This window comes from Sceloporus undulatus, chromosome 3, assembly GCF_019175285.1.
Source record: "Sceloporus undulatus isolate JIND9_A2432 ecotype Alabama chromosome 3, SceUnd_v1.1, whole genome shotgun sequence".
NCBI lineage: Eukaryota > Metazoa > Chordata > Lepidosauria > Squamata > Phrynosomatidae > Sceloporus > Sceloporus undulatus.
In genome coordinates, this window is record NC_056524.1 from 380,109 (window position 1) to 398,043 (window position 17,935).

At 49.8% G+C, this 17,935-nt stretch overlaps 1 protein-coding gene across 1 annotated transcript in view; it reads left to right on the forward strand.

Annotated features, from left to right (window-relative positions):
- Window positions 1–11,824: 11,824 nt before the first annotated feature.
- PHOX2A (paired like homeobox 2A) overlaps window positions 11,825–17,935 on the forward strand; it is a 24,261-nt gene continuing 18,150 nt past the window's right edge. Inside the window, exons 1-2 of the mRNA XM_042459945.1 lie at window positions 11,825–12,016; window positions 12,125–12,164. Coding sequence (XP_042315879.1) covers window positions 11,825–12,016; window positions 12,125–12,164 — 232 coding nt within the window. The remainder of the gene's footprint in view (window positions 12,017–12,124; window positions 12,165–17,935) is intronic.

The following is a 17,935-nucleotide window of genomic DNA, read 5'->3' on the forward strand; positions in this document are numbered from 1 at the left end:
TCCTCCCCTTCGGTTTGGCTACAGTTCCAAAAGTGCATGGCGCCGGTTGTAGCCTATCTTCATCAAAGGGGCTACAGAGTCTTCCCGTACCTAGACGACTGGCTCCTGGCAGCCGACTCAGAGGCCGACCTCCTGGACTCCATCGACTTTACGTTGACGATGCTCAGGTCCCTGGGACTAATAGTAAACCTAGAAAAGTCTTGCCTCAAACCCTCCAAACAGGTGCGTTTCATCGGGGCGGTCCTCAACTGCGACACTTGCATCGCATACCTCCCTCGGGACCGTTTCCTGGCACTAGAAGCCTCAATCAGGCCGCTCATGACACACAGGCGGATCAGGGCCAGAGACGTCCAGGTAGCTCTAGGCCACATGGCCTCGACCACCTTCGTGACACCGTGGGCAAGACTCCGGCTTCAACCACTCCAAAGGTGGTTCCTCTCGGTGTTCAACCCAGCATCAGACCCTCCCCTCAGATGGCTCACGATCCCGAGGCCCGTCGCATCCTCCCTCAAGTGGTGGCAAGATTCCCAAAGCGTCTGCGCAGGCTTACCTTTTTGCCCACCTCAGCCACAGCTAACCCTGACGACGGATGCGTCCCTGGAGGGTTGGGGAGCTCACCTTCTCGACCTCAACGTGAGGGGAAAGTGGTCAATAGACGAAAGGTGCCTCCACATCAACGCGTTGGAGATGCTGGCAGTGGAAAAGGCCTTGAGAGCCTTCGAAGAGACTGTGACCGGCAAGGTAGTCCTTCTCAGAACAGACAATACAACGGTGCTCTACTATATCATCAAGCAAGGGGGCACCAAGTCAAATACGTTGCTGGACATCACCCTACGAATCTGGTCTTGGTGCATCCCGAAAAAATGTCCTGCTCCAAGCAGTTCACCTCCCAGGCGAGGAGCACGACCTAGCAGACCAGCTCAGCAGGACGTCGTCAGTCTCCCATGAGTGGAGACTCCATCCAGAGACAGTGACCTAGATCTTCGATCGATGGGGGACCCCTTCGATCGACCTCTTCGCAACCGACGACAACACACACTGTCCCCAGTTCTGTTCCAGAACGCGCAGCAGGAACTCCCTCGGAGACGCGTTCGCCTTCCGATGGTCGGGGGACATGCTCTACGCATTCCCTCCATTCCCGCTGATTGTCCGGGTGGTGGCCAAGTTGACCTCAGACCGCTCGGATGCGATCCTCATCACACCGTGGTGGCCCAGACAGCCATGGTTCCCGTCGCTGCTGCATCTGTCGAGGAGAACCTGGCTCCGCATCGAACCCCGCCCAGATCTGCTCACGATCCAGGACGGAAGGGTTCGTCACCCAGATATGGACCACCTTCCACTAGTGGCTTGGAGGCTCCTTCCTTAGCAACCCTGCCAGAGTCGGTGCGAAGGGTAATTCTGGCTGCTCAAAAGCCTTCGACTCGCAAGTCTTATGCCTTCAAATGGAAATGCTTTCTGCAGTTCCTGGCCGAGAGGGACCTCACCCCAGACCAGGTCTCAACTCAGGTGCTGCTTGAGTTCCTTATGGCACTTCTGGAGGCCGGGCTCAGCTTGACCTCCATCAAGTGTTATTTGTCTGCAATCTGCTTCCATTTCCAGTTTGGGGGCAGGCCCTCCTTTTTCAAGGACCCCCTAGTGAAGGGTTTCCTAAAGGGTTGTGGGAACCTCTACCCCCCGGTGTCGGTACCGACTCCGGCTTGGAGCTTGGACACTGTGCTGGCGGCTCTACAATCCAAGCCTTTCGAACCGATGGCCACTACGGACTTGAGACTTTTAACCTGGAAGACCGCCTTCCTTGTGGCCATCACGTCTGCCCGCCGGGCGGGTGAACTTTGTGCCTTACGGAGGGACCAACCCTTCTTAAGGTTTCATAGGGACAGAGTGGTCCTCCGTACCGACATCACCTTCTTGCCAAAGGTGGTGTCGGCCTTTCACTTATGTCAGGACATTGTGTTGCCTACCCTGGCCTCGAACCCGGTAACAGAGGTCGAATGGACTATGCATACACTGGACGTTAGGAGGGCCTTGGCCTTCTACTTGGACAGAACGTCGGGTTCGAGCCGATCCGAGAGACTGTTCCAGTGCTACTCAGAACCGAAGAGGGGTCTGCCGGTATCGCCGCAGAGGTTCTCAAAATGGGTGGCTGAGACCATCCACCTCTGCTATGAACTGTTGGGCAGGCCTCTTCCCGCCAGGGTACGGTTGCATTCAACCAGGGCGGTAGCTGCATCCTCTGCTTTCTTGACGGGGGTCCCCTTGGAGGATGTGTGCAAAGCTGCTGTTTGGTCCCAGCCAATGACATTTATTAAGCATTACAGGCTGGACACTAGGGCCAAATGGGACGCAGCGTTTGGAAGGGCTGTACTGGTTTCAGGACTACACTGGTGAGTTTTAATGTACATTAGTATGTTACTGCTGAGTGATTGCAAATGTTTACCTTATGGACCGACCTTATGCATTCTTACTTATGCAACCCCTTCCATCTTGCAGGGTTTGACTGTATGCATTGCTGTATTGTTCTTATGCAATTCTCTGGCCGTTATGCATTTTTGTTCTTATGCAATTCTCTGACCGTTATGCATTATTGCTGATGCAAGGCTATGATGCCTATTGCACAAGTTTTGGTTATTTCAAAACTAATAACTGATGACGTGTCCATTGAGTTAATAACTTTATTGTGAACAATAAATCACATTGTTTGAACCACTCCTGGTTTCAGGACACTCCCTCCGCCGCTTACTTAAGCTTGTCAATCTAAACCCATTTGTATGATTCGCAGAGACCACAAAGAAGAAGGACAGGTTGCATACCTGTAACGGTATTTCTTCGAGTGGTCATCTACGAATACATACAAATCCCACCCGTCTGTCCCCTCAGTGTCCTGCTCTTAGTTACTCATTACAAGTCGCTTACGCGGCGAAAAGGTTTGGAACTGGGGAAAGAGCGGGAAGGCAGGGGCCTTATAACGGGTGGCGGAGTTACCGCCAAAAAGTTGCATTTTGTTGCAAAGTGTACTTTGCCCAGTGATTCCAGAAGTTTCTGACAGTACTGCGCAGGCGCAGTAAAACCCATTTGTATGTATTTGCAGATGACCACTCGAAGAAATACCGTTACAGGTAAGCAACCTGTCCATCCACAGTCTTCCCTTCATCTACCAAGCTGGTAATTTTATCAAAGAAAGAGATCAGGTTTGTCTGGCATGACTTGTTTCTCTGAAACCCATGTTGACTTTTTGTGATGATGGCATTGCCTTCTAGATCTTCACAGACTCTCTGTTTAATGATCTGCTCCAGAATCTTTCCTGGTATTGATGTCAGACTAACTGGAGGATAATTGTTGGGATCCTCTTTCTTCCCCTTTTTGAAGATGGGGACAACGTTTGCCCTCCTCCATTCTGCTGGGATCTCTCCTGTTCTCCAGGAGTTTTCAAATATGATTGCCAATGGCTCCGATATTACATTTGCCAGTTCTATAATGTCTTTGCTAGTAGTATGCTGTCCTCCACGTATCTAAGACCGTTGATGTTCCTTCCTACTATCCTTAGTCCTCCTTATGCCTTTCCTCTGGAAGAGAGACCTCCAAAAGCTCTGGTCATTGACTGTCCAGCCCAGGTCTTGAAAACTCAAGGCAGCAGCTGACTTGATGGAGGAGCTTCTCCACCTGTAATGCAGTCTCCCTCTTTTCCCATTGCCTCCCACTTTTCCAAGCATCATCATCATCATCTTTTGCAGTGAGTTATACCACCTCATGATATCCCCAAAGCAAGACAGCCTCAGTTTAGTCCCCTTCGGCCTCTGCTTGATTTAGGCCCTTTTCAGATGGATTGCAGGCTGCAAGATAAACAGAGGAGACCCAGACAATGGAGAGGAAGAGAGATGTCTGAAAGCAGGAGCCGGGAAAGGCTGCAGATGTCTTCCTTGACACAAACCAAGATGGATTTCCCCCAGAGATGGAGTGAAGGGAGAGAGAGAGAAAGAGAGAGAACGCTTGAGGAAGACGGATGGACTGACGGCCAAGGGACAGAGTGCAGGCAATGATTATGATGATGACGATGAAGATGAGTGATCGGAATCGGATTCAGAGCCAACTGGCCCCAGAAAAATCTCAGCTTTGGCCCCCTAAACTGGACACCAGGCCTGAAAAAGGGGAATTAAGACACAGAGGAAAAGGGACAGACAGCAACTTGATGGTCAAGAAAGAAAGAAAGAAAGAAAGAAAGAAAGAGGCGAAGATTCACAGCAGGAGGATGAATCCAAGTCCTTGGTTCCTAAAAGACTGACTGTCCAGGTGGCCAATGGAACTACAGCCGCCTGGCCCTGGGAATTGGGTCCTTTTTGGATGGCTTTGTGCTCCTCTCCTCGATTCTTCACAACCGGAGGACCTAAAAGACCTTCTTCTTCTTGTGCCAGAGCCTCCCCCTGATGAGGAAACGCCTTGCCCTGCTCACCAAAGGACAATGGTCGCCAGTTTGGTTTGGACAAGAGCTGGCCCAAGGCCTCTGACCCCTCACAAGCAAAGCGTCAAATCTTAGCTCCTTTCTGGTCACCACCAAACACCCTCTTCTTGTCCAAAGGCTGATAGAGGCACTCTCTCCATTCAGGTAGTTTCCATTTAGCTAGTACTTTTCAAAAGACTCAGAGATGTCAGTTGCGATTCCATAGGGCGGCCTAACTTTACACACTGTTGTTGTTGTTGTGTACCTTCAAGTTGTTTCCAACTTATGGCAACCCTAAGGTAAGCCTACCATGGGGTTTCTTGGCAAGATTTCTTCAGAAAAGGGTTGCCATTGCCATCCTCTGAGGCTGAGAGAGTGTGACTTGCCCAGCCCCAGGGTCACCTGGTGGGTTTCCACAGCTGAGTCAGGATCTGAACCCTGGTCTCCAGATTCATTGTCCAGCACTCAAACCACTGCACTGTTTTAGATGGTGGATTTCCTGCATGGCAGGGGGTTGGACTGGATGGCCCTTGCGGTCTCTTCCAACTCTATGATTCTATGATTCTATGATCAGACCAGTTGACTCCATGGAATTGACTTGCCCAAGGCCACCCACTGGATTTACAAGACTGACTCAGGATTTGAACCCTGGTCTCCAGAGACACAGCCCAATGCCACACTGGCTCTCAACTTTACACACACTTAGCTGCAAAGCAGAGGCACTAAGGCGTTCCATTAATGAATTGCAAAGATGCATAATGAGTATCCTCCTGATGGTTATTGGGCTGTGCCAGTGTGCTCTGTCCCACCCCCACCCCCACCCCCACCCCCCGTCAGTGCCCCAATGCTCCTTGGGAGCGCATGATGTACACTGGCGCCCATCATTGTGCATCAGTCCCATTACGCCTCAGTATCCCAATGTGCCACTTCTACTTTGTGGGTAGAAACGCCACAGTGGCCCCTTTGCTGAATGTGGCCAGAGGTTGCAAAATGGGTCAGTTTTATTCACTTACAAAAAGACACAAGCCCCCAACTGAACCTCTGCTGTAGCTGGCATTGGTTGGCCTACATACATTGGTCTTTGCAGAGAGCAGAGGAGGCCCAGTTGGGAGGAAGACATTTCAGCTTTGCTGGACTTAAGGTCCACTTCATCAGATGCAAAGCTGGAACGCTTTCTTCTTTGGACTACAACTCCCAGAATGCTCTGGCCGGCATGGACCTGGCCAGGCCCTGAAACGGAAGACATTCCAAGCAGGAGGCCACAGAAACAGAACTCTTCCCCACTGGGCTCCATGTGCCCTGGGCTACGTTTTATGCTCTTCTTATCCACCCAGTTCTCCAATTCATTCTCATTAAGGATTTGGAAGATCTAGGCATGCCACTGAAGCCTTGGCACTGCTGCCGGACTTTTCATCGCCTGCCACTGGCAAAACATCAGAAGAAAACATCATATCACATTTTATTCTTTAATTTCAGGGCAGCCGCCATCATCCCACCAGGAAGGCAGGAGTCGGGAGGCCAGAGGACCCTCATGGCCATCCAGATCTTGTCCGACTGTGGTTCCCATCAGGCTGAGCCAATGGTGAGGAATGCTGGGTGTTGCAGTCCACCAGCATGTGCTCATAGCTGAATACAGTATCAAGAAAGCAAAAGCAATGACTACAGATGATTTGCATAACTCTGGAGTAGATGATGAAGACACTGGAATAGCTCAGGATCTTCTATGCTGGAGCTCAGTCATAAATCAGAATGGAGGCAATGGTCAAGAAATCAGGAGACGAAGAGGACTTGGAAGCACAGCTATGGAGGAACTGGAGAAGATCTTGAAGGGCCCAGATAATATCATTGAATACCAAAATGAGGGTGGCCCATGCCATATGCAGTTCCCATTTCTCTGTACGGTTGTGAAAACTGAACAGTGAAGACATTAGATAGGAAGAAAATCAACTCATTGGAAACATGGGGCTGGAGAAGAGCCCTACTGACCGATTGGTTTTTATTTATTTGGGCAGGGATTCCCAAACTTTGGTGCTCCGGGTCTTTTGGACTTCATCTCCCAGAAGGCCCCACCAGCTTGGACAGCAGTCGAGAATTATAGGTGCTGAAGTCCAAAACATCCGGAGGACCACAGTTTGGGGACCATTGATTTGGGGTATTTATACCCCGCTCTTCAACCAGAAGAGCTTCTATGGACATCATGGGCCACTGAAAATGCAAACAGATGGGACCAGGAGGAATTCAAGGCTGAACTCTGCCCAGAAGCCCAGAGGACTAGGCTGAGGCTGTTGGACTTTGGACAGATCAGAAAAGATGGTAGTGTTTGGAAAGGAGGAATGCAGCAGGAAAAGAGGGAGACTGCAGTTCAGGAGGATGGACTCAACCAAGGAAGCCTAAAGGTCTCCCAAGAAGGAGACTCCACCAACATCTCTGAGGAAAGAGTGTCTTCAACTGTCAAATAGTTCCTCCTAATGTTGAGCTGGAATCTCTTTTCCTGTAGTTTGCATCCATTGCTCCATTATCTCCTATTCTCTGGAGCAGCAGAAAACAAGCTTGCTCCCTCCTCAAAATGACATCTCTTCAAGTATTTAAACAGGGCTATAATATCTCCTCTTAGCCTTCTCTTCTCCAGGCTAAACACCCCCAGCTCCCTGAGTCTTTCCTCATAGGGATTCATGGTTTCCAGACCCTTCACCATTTTAGTCTCCCTCCTCTGGACACATGGCTCCAGTTTCTCAATGTCCTTTTTGAATTGTGGTGCCCAGAACTGGACACAATATCATTCCAGGTGGGGCCTGACCAGAGCAGAATAGAGTGGCACTATTACTTCTCTTGATCTAGACACTATACTTCTATTGATGCAGCCTAAAATAGCATTGGCCTTTTTAGCTGCCGCATCGCATTCTTGACTCATGTTCAACTTGTGGTCTACTTGGACTCCTAGATCCCTTTCACACGTAGTTTCATTCAGCCAGGTCTCCCCCATAATCCTATATCTGTGCATTTTATTTTTCCGCCCTAAGTGCAATACCTTACATTTCTCCCTGTTGAATTTCATTTTGTTAGCTTTGGCCCAGCTTTCTAGTCTATTCAGGTCATTTTGAATCTTGATCCTGTCCTCTGCAGTATTAGCTATTCCCCCTAATTTGGTATCATCTGCAAATTTGATAAGTCTGCTCCCAATTCTGTCCTCCAAGTCATTCATAAAGATGTTGAATAGCCCTGCCCCACCGGACACCCCACTGGTCACTTCTCTCCAGGATGAAAAGGAGCCATGGCTGACCATTCTTTGGGTTCTGCTGGTCAACCAGTTACAAATCCATCTAACAGTTGCCTTATCCAGCCCACATCTTACAATGTGTAAACTTTTACAATATGTCAAACACATCCTTGCGAAGAATCCAAGGCCTGATGGCCGAAGCCTGTAGAGGTCCCTCCTGGAGGCCTGTGGGCCTGATGCTGATAGGACCACAATGATAGGAGAATGGCTCTCAGGGCCCTCCGTGGCTTCCCTGCCCAAAGGCTGGCAGCTGCCAAGATGGAAGAGAGCTCTTGTGCATCTGTGTGTGTGTGTTTGTGTGTGTTTGTGTGCTACAAAAGAGTCCTGGGGTCCTGGGGAGAAGGAGGGGGTGATTGAATTGGGGGGGGGGCTGCCTAGGCCCAGATTGAAAGGCAGATATTTGCCTTTTAAAGGAATTAAGGTAAGGAGAACCTTAACCACTTCCTGGCCAGAGAGAGGACTGCTCTTCTCCCCATCCATCCATCCATCCATCCATCTATCCATCCATCTGTCCCTCTTCTTCTCCTTCTCCTCCTCCTTCTTTCTGCACCCCTTTCTCTCCAAAAACACTCATCCCGAAGGGCTCTGAGAGAGAGGTCTTTTGCTCCTGGGGTGCTGCTGTGCATTTGCAACAACCACTTTACACACAGAGAGAGCTGTGTGCCAAATATGCCAAAGGAACCTCCAAGGCCTTTCCCCGGAGGGAGCCCTCCTCTTCCTTCCTTCCTTCCTTCCTCCTCTTCCTCTTCCATTCCTCCCTTTCCAAAGGAAGGTGCCTGGGGTCCACCTTTCGCTCTGGTTCTCGGATGGTCCTCAGCCGATGTTCAGCCAAGTCCCCTTGGACCCTGGTCTTCAAAGGTAGAAACCCGAGAGGGCCAGGGAATGGGGGGGGGGGGGCCAAAGAAGGTCTTTTCGGAGGAAAAGACCGAATGAATGCCCGATGGCTGCCATCTCAGGAGGATGGGGAGAAGTCGGGGCTGGCAGCTCTTCCTGGCCCCCTTGAGGCCCAGAAAGCCCCCCTGGAAGCATGTCTTGATTGCAACAGCCCACCAACTGCCTTCTGCCTTGGGTTTGAGGCTGGCCTCTGCTGGGTTTGGAACCATAAGCCGCCTTTGGGCCAGGCAGCCCGGCCCAGTGGTTTCAGCCACGGAGGGACTCTGGCTCTGGAGACTTGGGTTCGGATCCCGACTCCCTCTGGGAGACCCTTGGCCCAGGCACACTCTCTCAGCCTCCTCCTCCCAGGAAGGAGCAAGTCCTGCCAAGAAGAGCCCAACAGAGACCCGCCTCACGGCTGCAAGGCACACAACAACCACAACCACAACACTTTGGTTCCCAATTTGGGGGGAAAGGATGGGTTTAGACAAGAAAGAGGATGCGGATGAGCTCCTCCTGGGAGTGAATGTGGGAATGGAAGGGGAGCGGTCTGCTCCTCTCTTTCCAAAGCCCCCATTGCTCTCTTCCTCCTCTTTTTCCTTCTTCTTCTTCTCCGTCTTCCCTTCCTTCCTCTGATTCCTCCTCGGGTCCCATTTTGGGGAGGAGGAAGGCGGGCTTCAAGGAGGAAGGTGTTTCTGGCCCAAGGCTCCTCTGCCTTCTCTGCCAAATTGGCTCACTTGCAGACGCTGCGTCCACGCGACAGAAACAGTCCGGTTTGGCACCGCTTTAACTGCCGTGGCTCATCGCTGAGGGGATTCTGGGAAATGTAGTCTGTTGCGGACACCAGAGCTTTGCTGCAGTTCCCAGGATTCCATAGCACTGAGCCACGGGCAGGAAAGCGGCGTCAAACTGGGTTAATTCTGCAGCGCGGATGCGGAGCAGAGAGGAAGATGTCATTCGACGGCGCAAAGGTTCCCAAACGTCGGTCCTCCGGGTGTTTTGGACTTCAGCTCCCAGAAGCCCCAGCCAGATTGACCAACAGCCGGGGATTCTGGGAGCTGGAGTCCAAAAGCATCTGAAGGAGCAAGCTTGGGCGCCCTGGCGCTAGTGGGCATTTAGGGCGACTGCAGATGGGCAACCCTGAGGCCCCTCTGAACAGATCTGGCCGGGAAAACACCGAGGCAGCTGGTTGTTGTGGTTGTTGTGGTTGTTGCTGTGTCCATTTGCCTTCCCCCAAAAGTGGGGCTCAGGGCAGCTGGCCATCCTTTTTCAAAGACATCCACAAATGAGGGTCTCCTGAGGAGGGCACTCGGAGGCAGACAACAACCCCAACCCCAACCCCAACCTCCTCCGGAAGGGCGACGAAGGGCCCAAGGGAGCATCCTGCCTTTGGGGCCTTTCCTTTGGCCCCATGAAGGCATCGCTCTTTTGGGGTTTGTGGGGTTTGTGTTGCTCTCTTTTCTTGGAGAGGAGATCCCCGGCCTCTGGAACTCCTCCTGGGCTCAGCATCTCCGCCTCCAAAGGCTTCAGGTCCGCTCAGAGTTTGGAAGCTAAGCAGGGCCAGCCCTGGACATGACTTGGAGGGGAGGCCACGGAGGAGTCCCAGGTGCTGGAGAGATCCTTTGCCCAAGAAAACCCTACGGAATCCATGGGCTCAGCACTAAGGGGCGGCAAATACCCCGATCTACCCTAAAGGCACCAGATTCCCACCTGCTCTTGGAAGCTAAGCAGGGCCAGCCCTGGACATGACTTGGAGGGGAGGTCACCAACCAATACCGGGCGCTGGAGGCTCTGTTTGGGAGGAAGGGAGTAGCCAAACCATCTCTGGGGACTCTTGGCCGAAAAAAAGCGGGGTTCCTGAGGTCTGTTTGGGCTGTGAGTCCTTCCCAAGAGGCCACTGCCTGGCCCCGTTCCCCTCGCTGCCCGCTTCTTCGTGTCTTTCCAGATCCAGAGGATCCGGAGGGGAGCCATCAGGAGGGAGTCACACTCTCTCAGCCTCGGAGGGAAACAAGATCTGTATCTAGCTCTATCTGCACCGGCGGAGCGCCTCTGAGTCCGGGGCCCTGCAGCCCCGCAGGAAGGCAAAGGAGAATCATAGAATCATAGAATCCTAGAAGGGCCCTGATCCAGTCCAACCCCCTTCTTCTGCCATGCAGGAAATCCAGATCAAAGCATCCCCATTGACAGATGGCCATCCAGCCTCTGCTTAAAGACTTCCAAGGAAGGAGACTCCACTACACTCCGAGGAAGGAGTGTCTTCCACTGTCAAACAGCCCTTACTCTCTGGAAGGTCCTCCTAACGTTGAGCTGGAATCTCTTTTCCTAGAACTTGCATCCATTGCTCCATATTCTCTGGAGCAGCAGAAAACAAGCTTGCTCCCTCCTCAATATGACATCTCTTCAAGTATTTAAACAGGGCTATAATATCTCCTCTTAGCCTTCTCTTCTCCAGGCTAAACATCCCCAGCTCCCTGAGCCTTTCCTCATAGGGCTTCATGGTTTCCAGACCCTTCACCATTTTAGTCGCCCTCCTTTGGACACATGGCTCCAGTTTCTCAATGTCCTTTTTGAATTGTGGTGTCCAGAACTGGACACAGTATTCCAGGTGGGGCCTGACCAGAGCAGAATAGAGTTCCCTTGATCTAGACACTAGACTTCTATTGATGCAGCCTAGAATCGCATTGGCCTTTTTAGCTGCCGCATCGCACTGTTGACTCATGTTCAACTTGTGGTCTACTTGGACTCCTAGATCCCTTTCACACGTAGTTTCATTCAGCCAGGTCTCCCCCATAATCCTATATCTGTGCATTTCATTTTTCCACTCTAAGTGCAATACCTTACATTTCTCCGTGTTGAATTTCATTTTGTTAGATTTGGCCCAGCTTTCTAGTCTATTCAGGTCATTTTGGATCTTGATCCTGTCCTCCGGAGTATTAACTACTCCTCCTAATTTGGTGCCATCTGCAAATTTGATAAGTATGCCCCCAATTCTGTCCTCCAAGTCATTGAGAAAGAGGCCCTCCCGGGAGACTCCGGGGCTGAGTTCGAATCCCCTCCGGGAGAGAGAGAGAGGGGGGGGGAGGGAGGCGAAAGGGGGCGTGGCCAGGGAGGGGGAGGGGAGGGGAGTCAGGGCTGGAAGATCCCCTCCCTCCAGAAGGCGAGGAAGGAAGGAAGGCAGGCAGGAGAAGGGAGAGCCGTCCAGGGCTCCACTGCTGGCTTCCCGCCGGGTGCCTTCGGCCATGGACTACTCCTACCTGAACTCGTACGACTCCTGCATGGCGGCCATGGAGGCCTCGGCGGCCTACGCCTCGGACTTCGGCTCCTCCTGCAGCCAAGGCGGCTTCCAGTACTCGCCCCTTCGAGGCTCCTTCGCCGCCGCCGCCGCCGTGGCCGCCGCCGCCGCCGCCTCCGGAGCCCCGTCAGCAGCAGCAGCAGCAGCAGCGGCGGCCTCAGGGGCCCCCGGCATGGCCCCCTCCGTCGTCCTCCGGGAGCAGCACCACCCGCTCCACCACCATCACCCCCAGCCCCAGCACCCCCAGCACCACCATCAGCCCCAGGCCGGGCCCTACGCCGCCCCCGGTAAGCCAGACAGCCAGGGACCCCAGGGAGGGAGAGGCCCTGGAGCCCCGGCCGGAGAAGGAGGGAAGCCCGATTCGGAGCCTTGAGGGACCCCGGGGGGGAGGAAGGGGGAGGAAGGGGCTGGTGACATCGGGACAGTTGTCTCTGAAGACTCCGCCGAAGACACACAGAGAGAGAGAGAGAGAGAGAGAGAGAGAGAGAGAGGTGTCAGGAACCGAGTTTAAAGATCCAGGACCTATCTATTATAGCTAGAGATGAGACATTACCATTGCCATCGACGTACATCTCGAGAGAGAGAGATGCAGGCGAAACCCCGAGCCCGCCTAGAGATATGTATATAGAGATACACACATATCAAACACTGTAGGCATATATATATGTGTGTGTACGCGCGTATACATCCTATATTTATGTGTGTGTGTGTATATATATATATATGCGCTAAATTAAGGTTAGCACATATATATTTAGCTTCCGCTACATATGCATATACATACATACATACATATCTATGTACGCTAAGCCAATATATATATATCCGCTAAACCCGTTTGGGAAAACCTGCGCAGGCTATAATCTATAGAGGTGTTTGTTTGTTTTGTTTTTGTTTTTGTTTTGTTTTTTTATATACCGCTATTCCAAAGATCATAGCGGTGAACAGCAAGTAAGCTAATTAGCAATTAGCAATAATTAGGTGTGTGTGTTATTGGGTTAGCGTACATATCTATGTATGTATGTATGGATATGCATATGTAGCGGAAGCTAAATATATATGTGCTAACCTTAATTTAGCGCATATATATATATATATATACATCCCATATATACCTGCCATGGATTTACATGCAGAAAACGAGAGAGAGAGAGGCGGCGCATATATCTATCTAGCTACAGATATATCTATAGATAGAGAGATAGATCTCTGTACGTCTAAGACTTGATCTTGCTTGGTCTTTCTTGCCATGCTTTCTCTCTGCCCTTCAAAACCGCGGGGCAACCCCTCCCTCGGAAGCGGAGAGGCTCCGGAGCGAAGGGAAGTTGTTCGGGTCCCGAAGCGGAGCCTCTCGAGGAAACCCTTCCCTGAGAGGAAGACAGATGGCGGGGAAGACAATTAAAAGCCTCGCTTTAAAGACATTAAAGCCCCGTTATTCTCTATGGGAGAAACACCCCGGGATTACTACCCCTGAAAAGCCTGGCTGAAGAAAACCGCCTTTGCTTAGTTTAGCCCATATAGTCACAGAATAAGCCTGGATGGATAGAGACAGACAGTGTGGCCTTATTCTATATGGCTCCATATGTCTCTATGCGAAGCCTATCTCCAGCCTGGGTTGTGTCCTGTGTGAATCCTCTCCAAAATCGCTTCAGCTCCACTTCGTTCCCCGCCATGATCCCTCCCTGGACGAAGCCTACAAACTCGGGGTTCCGACCAAGGAAGCCGAAGAAGTCCTTTCCTTGGACCCGGAAAGTAAAGAGGAGACCGAACTCGAACCTCTCTGTCGCGGGGCTTCGAAATACACAAAGGGAAGCAAGGCGTGGGAATGATGCGGTTTGACGCCGCTTTGAAGGCGGCGCAGCCTCCTCTCTCCCGGGGAATCCTGGGATTTCTGGTAGTTTTGCAGGATCTTTTTGAGTTGCAAAAGAACTACAAATCCCAGAGTCAATGGCAGTTAAAGCGGCGTCAAACCGCCTTATTTCTGCAAGGAGAGGACGGCCCCTTAGAAACGATGCAGCAGCCGGAGAATAAGGCAAGGCAGGAGTAATGCATCTTCAGTGGGGAAACTAGACCTCCCACCGGAGTACGAACCCCGGGGCTCTGGGGCCGGGCGGCAGATAAAAGCGGCGTCAAACCGCCTTATTTCCGCACCCAGAATATATTATGATAATGATAGTAATAATTGTATTTCTTCAACACAGTTGAAGTGAATTAAAACACAACCGTGACATAAACTCCACGCCACGAAGCTACATTCCTAGGCAGTGTTTATGTTACAATACTTCGGACAGAGAGTAACTCTCAAATGCGAGTTTAAAACTGGAAGAGAGAGCTCTCCAAGCCGGGTTTATGTTGATCTTGATTAGATGGTTTAGCTCTCGGGTCTAAATCTCCCACAAAACCACAAATCCCAGCATCCCCAAAGAGGCTCCGTTTCCAGCTGCTTCCGAACCGGAGCCACGGAATTCGGGGGAATTTGGGCCAGAAAAGCCCCAGTGCGGATCCCCAAAACGGATTCGGAGCGGAACCGGATCTGGGTCGCAGCCCCCGAAGCCGAAGGAGTCAGTCCGGTCCAGACCCTCTCTCCGGAACCCCTGAAAAGACCCGGATTAATTAACGCGGGGTTAGATTTAATTCGCCATCGCAATCGCGGCTTCATTTATATGGCGCTTCACGCCGCCTCCGAGCGGTTCACAACTGTAAGCTCATTAGTAAATTAATTAGTCGGATTAATCAATCAAAGAATTGATTCGGTGATTCAAGGAGGTGGTTAGGCGAGTGGTTTTAAACTCTTTCCAGATTGCTCTCCGGCAAAAAGAGCAGCGGGGCCTCAGACTTTTCTATATTATAGTTATTCTATATATATGTTCTGCGATTTTAAATGTCGATGCTGTTGTTGTTGTTGTTATGCTTTGTTGACAAAGCGCTGTAGATACAATTCAATCAGAGATCCCAACCCGCCTCCAGGCTGCTATGACCCAAAGGCCCTGGCCTGGGCTCTCCCGCGGCAGAGAAAGGAAAGGAAATCGCCTTGATTTCAAGCTTCCTCTAAAAAAATCACCATTTTGTCTTCCAACCCATCGATTATTTATTGGTCGAAAATAACAACAACAACAACAACAATAAATATTTTAGCCCGCCTTTTCCGGTGGATCAAGACGGGTCACAACATAAACAATAACAATAAAACGCATACAAGTATAAATCCACAAAGCGACAGCCCCCGACCCTCCTCCCTCCCGAGAACCACTATAAAATCGGATTGACAACGGAATAAATGAAGCCCAGGCTGCATCCGCACTGCAGAGATAACCCACTTTGACACCGCTTGAGCTGCGTGGCTCAATGCTAGGGCATCCTGGGAGTTGTAGTTCGTGGCGGCACCAGAGCGGAGCTCTAAAAACTCTCCCAGGATTCCATAGCATTGATCCATGGCAGTTAAAGCGGCGTCAAAGTGGGTTGTCTCTGCAGTGCGGACGCAGCCAGAGAGAGAGAGAGAGAGAGAACGCGCCTTTACTCCGAAGTAAAACCTATTAAAAGGCCTTTCTTACTCCCGAGTAACCGGCCGCCAGCTCCGCGAACCACTATTATTATTGTTATTATTATTATTGTTATTCTTATTATTAATTACCCCGCCATTTATTTCCGCAAAACTGTATCGAGAAGTTTAGAATCAGAACAATTACAAAGACAGGAAAGTGTTCCATTAAAGCAGGATCCCTTTCATGACAGGAGTATTCCCAGGTCTCTCTGCTGCCTAATAGAGGTAAACATAAACACAAACACAAACATCATCACACTTGCATGAGAGCAGTCCTCCATCGGAGCCAAGGCCCAGCGGGCCACCAGTCCTCCTTGCCCCTTTCAGCAGCCATGGCTCGCCTTGCCTTCTCTCTCTCTCTCTCTTTCTCTCTTTCTTTCTCTCTTTCTTTCTCCTTCCTTCCTTCCTTCTTCCTTCTTTTCTTCCTTCCCTTTTCTCTCCATCTTTCTTTCTTTCTTTCTTTCTTTCTCCTTCCTTCCTTCCTTCCTTCCTTCCTTCCTTCCTTTTCCTTCTTTTCTTCCTTCCTTCCCTTTTCTCTCTCTCCTTCCTTCCTTCCTTCCTCGGATTTCTTCAGGGGAAACGCCGAAAGTAGTGAAAAAGCGAAAGCCAAATGTTGGAAATCTTCAGTTCCCGCCCCCCATTTGCCCCCATTTGCCTATTCGCCCAAAGCGATGGCTGCGTCCGCACTGCAGAATTAATCCGGTTTGACACCGCTTTAACCTCGAGGGCTCCATGCTTTGGATCCCTGGGACTTTATCACTGCATCCGGCGGCGTCTGCTCCGGAGTAAGGCCTCGCTCCGCTCTGCAAAGTCACACTCTCTCGGCCTCGCAGTCCTCCGAATTGAAGCCTAAACCCCGTTTCTAATCCGCAGCAAACCCAATAGCACCCAAAATCCACCCGAAAAAGGGATGCCGTTATCCTGGAATAATAGGAACAGGAAGCCACGAAACAGTAACTCGCCTTCATCGATCAGGCCAAAGGCACGAACTACAGGGTTTTCCCAGTGCGTTTTGGTTGTTCCGGGTGAAGGTAACGTCGTTACTTTACGTTACTTTACCTCTGAGACCAACTAAAAAAAGGTAAAACAAAACAACACGAAACAAAACCCAGAATTTTGTGCATTTTGGTTGGCTAATAAAGGTATCCCCCGTTTTGTGGCTTCTAATTCTCTCATTATTATTATTGTTGTTGTTATTATTTCCCGGTTTTACAAAAGGACCCAAAAGTTTAAAAGCTTAAAAGAACAATACAATTAGTTTAAAATACAATAGATTTAGCTTAAAAGTTTAAGGGAACAACGGGATTAAAATAGTGAGCAAAGAGAGTAAATTCTTACGGAAAACTACATCGCACAGATTATAAAATAATAATAATAATAAAATAATAATAAAATAATTAAACAATTACATAATATGTGTTAAATAGTAACAATAACAATTAAGTAATCTAATTAAATAAGTAGTTTTTTACATACTCATATTATATATATATATATATATATATATATATAGTTAATAATTACAGTACTATTAACTGGCGACGCTCCCGTTCCTCAACTCCGTTTTCCCAAAAGCCCAGTTTCCCTTCCTTTCCCGAGGAACGAAAGCGGGTTTGGAGCGCGAGAGGATCCGAACCCAGCACCGGATTGATTCCGGTTCCGTCTAAACAGCTTCTGGAGGAACAGGATTTGAAGGGTCCGGGCAATGGATAAAATGCACATTGTGGCTCCGGAATAGTTTTGGGCTGCATCCGCACTCCAGAAACAATCCAGTTCGACACCGCTTTAACTGCCCTGGCTCCATGCTAGGGGACTCTGGGAACTGTAGTTTCGCGAGACTTTTAGCCTTCTCTGTCAGAGAGATCTGGTGCCAAAACAAAGGACAGATCCCAGGATTCCATAGCATTCGCTCAGAGCAGTTAAAGCGGTGGATTATTTCTGCAGTGCTCACACGCCGGATAATTCGGAGCCAATTTAATCCGGTCTAAATAATAATAATAATAATATTTTGGGATGAAAGAAAGATATTAATGATGATTATGATGATTTATATCATGACTTCCTCCCAGTACATTATTATTATTATTATTATTATTATTATTATTATTATTATTATTATCATTCCACTTTCCTCCCAGTATATTTTTATATTATTATTATTATTATTATTATTATTATTATTATTATTATTATTATTAACCTTTATTTATAAAGCGCTGTAAATGTACACAGCGCTGTACATACCGTCTTTTTAATGGGACGGTTCCCTGCCCTCAGGCTTACAATCTAGAAAGAGGGACACAGAAGGAGAAGAGAGTGGTGGAGGGAAAGGGGCCTCTCTAGTAGGATAATACATATCAAAGACATAGCAATACAGGAAATGATTCAATAAAACAGGCATCAAAAGAACATCAAATAGCAAGTGACAGTTATGCAATGCCTGGGAAGGCTTCTCTGAACAGGATGGTCTTCAGCTCCGTTTTGAAGCTGGTTATCCCTCCTTCCTCCCAGAAACAG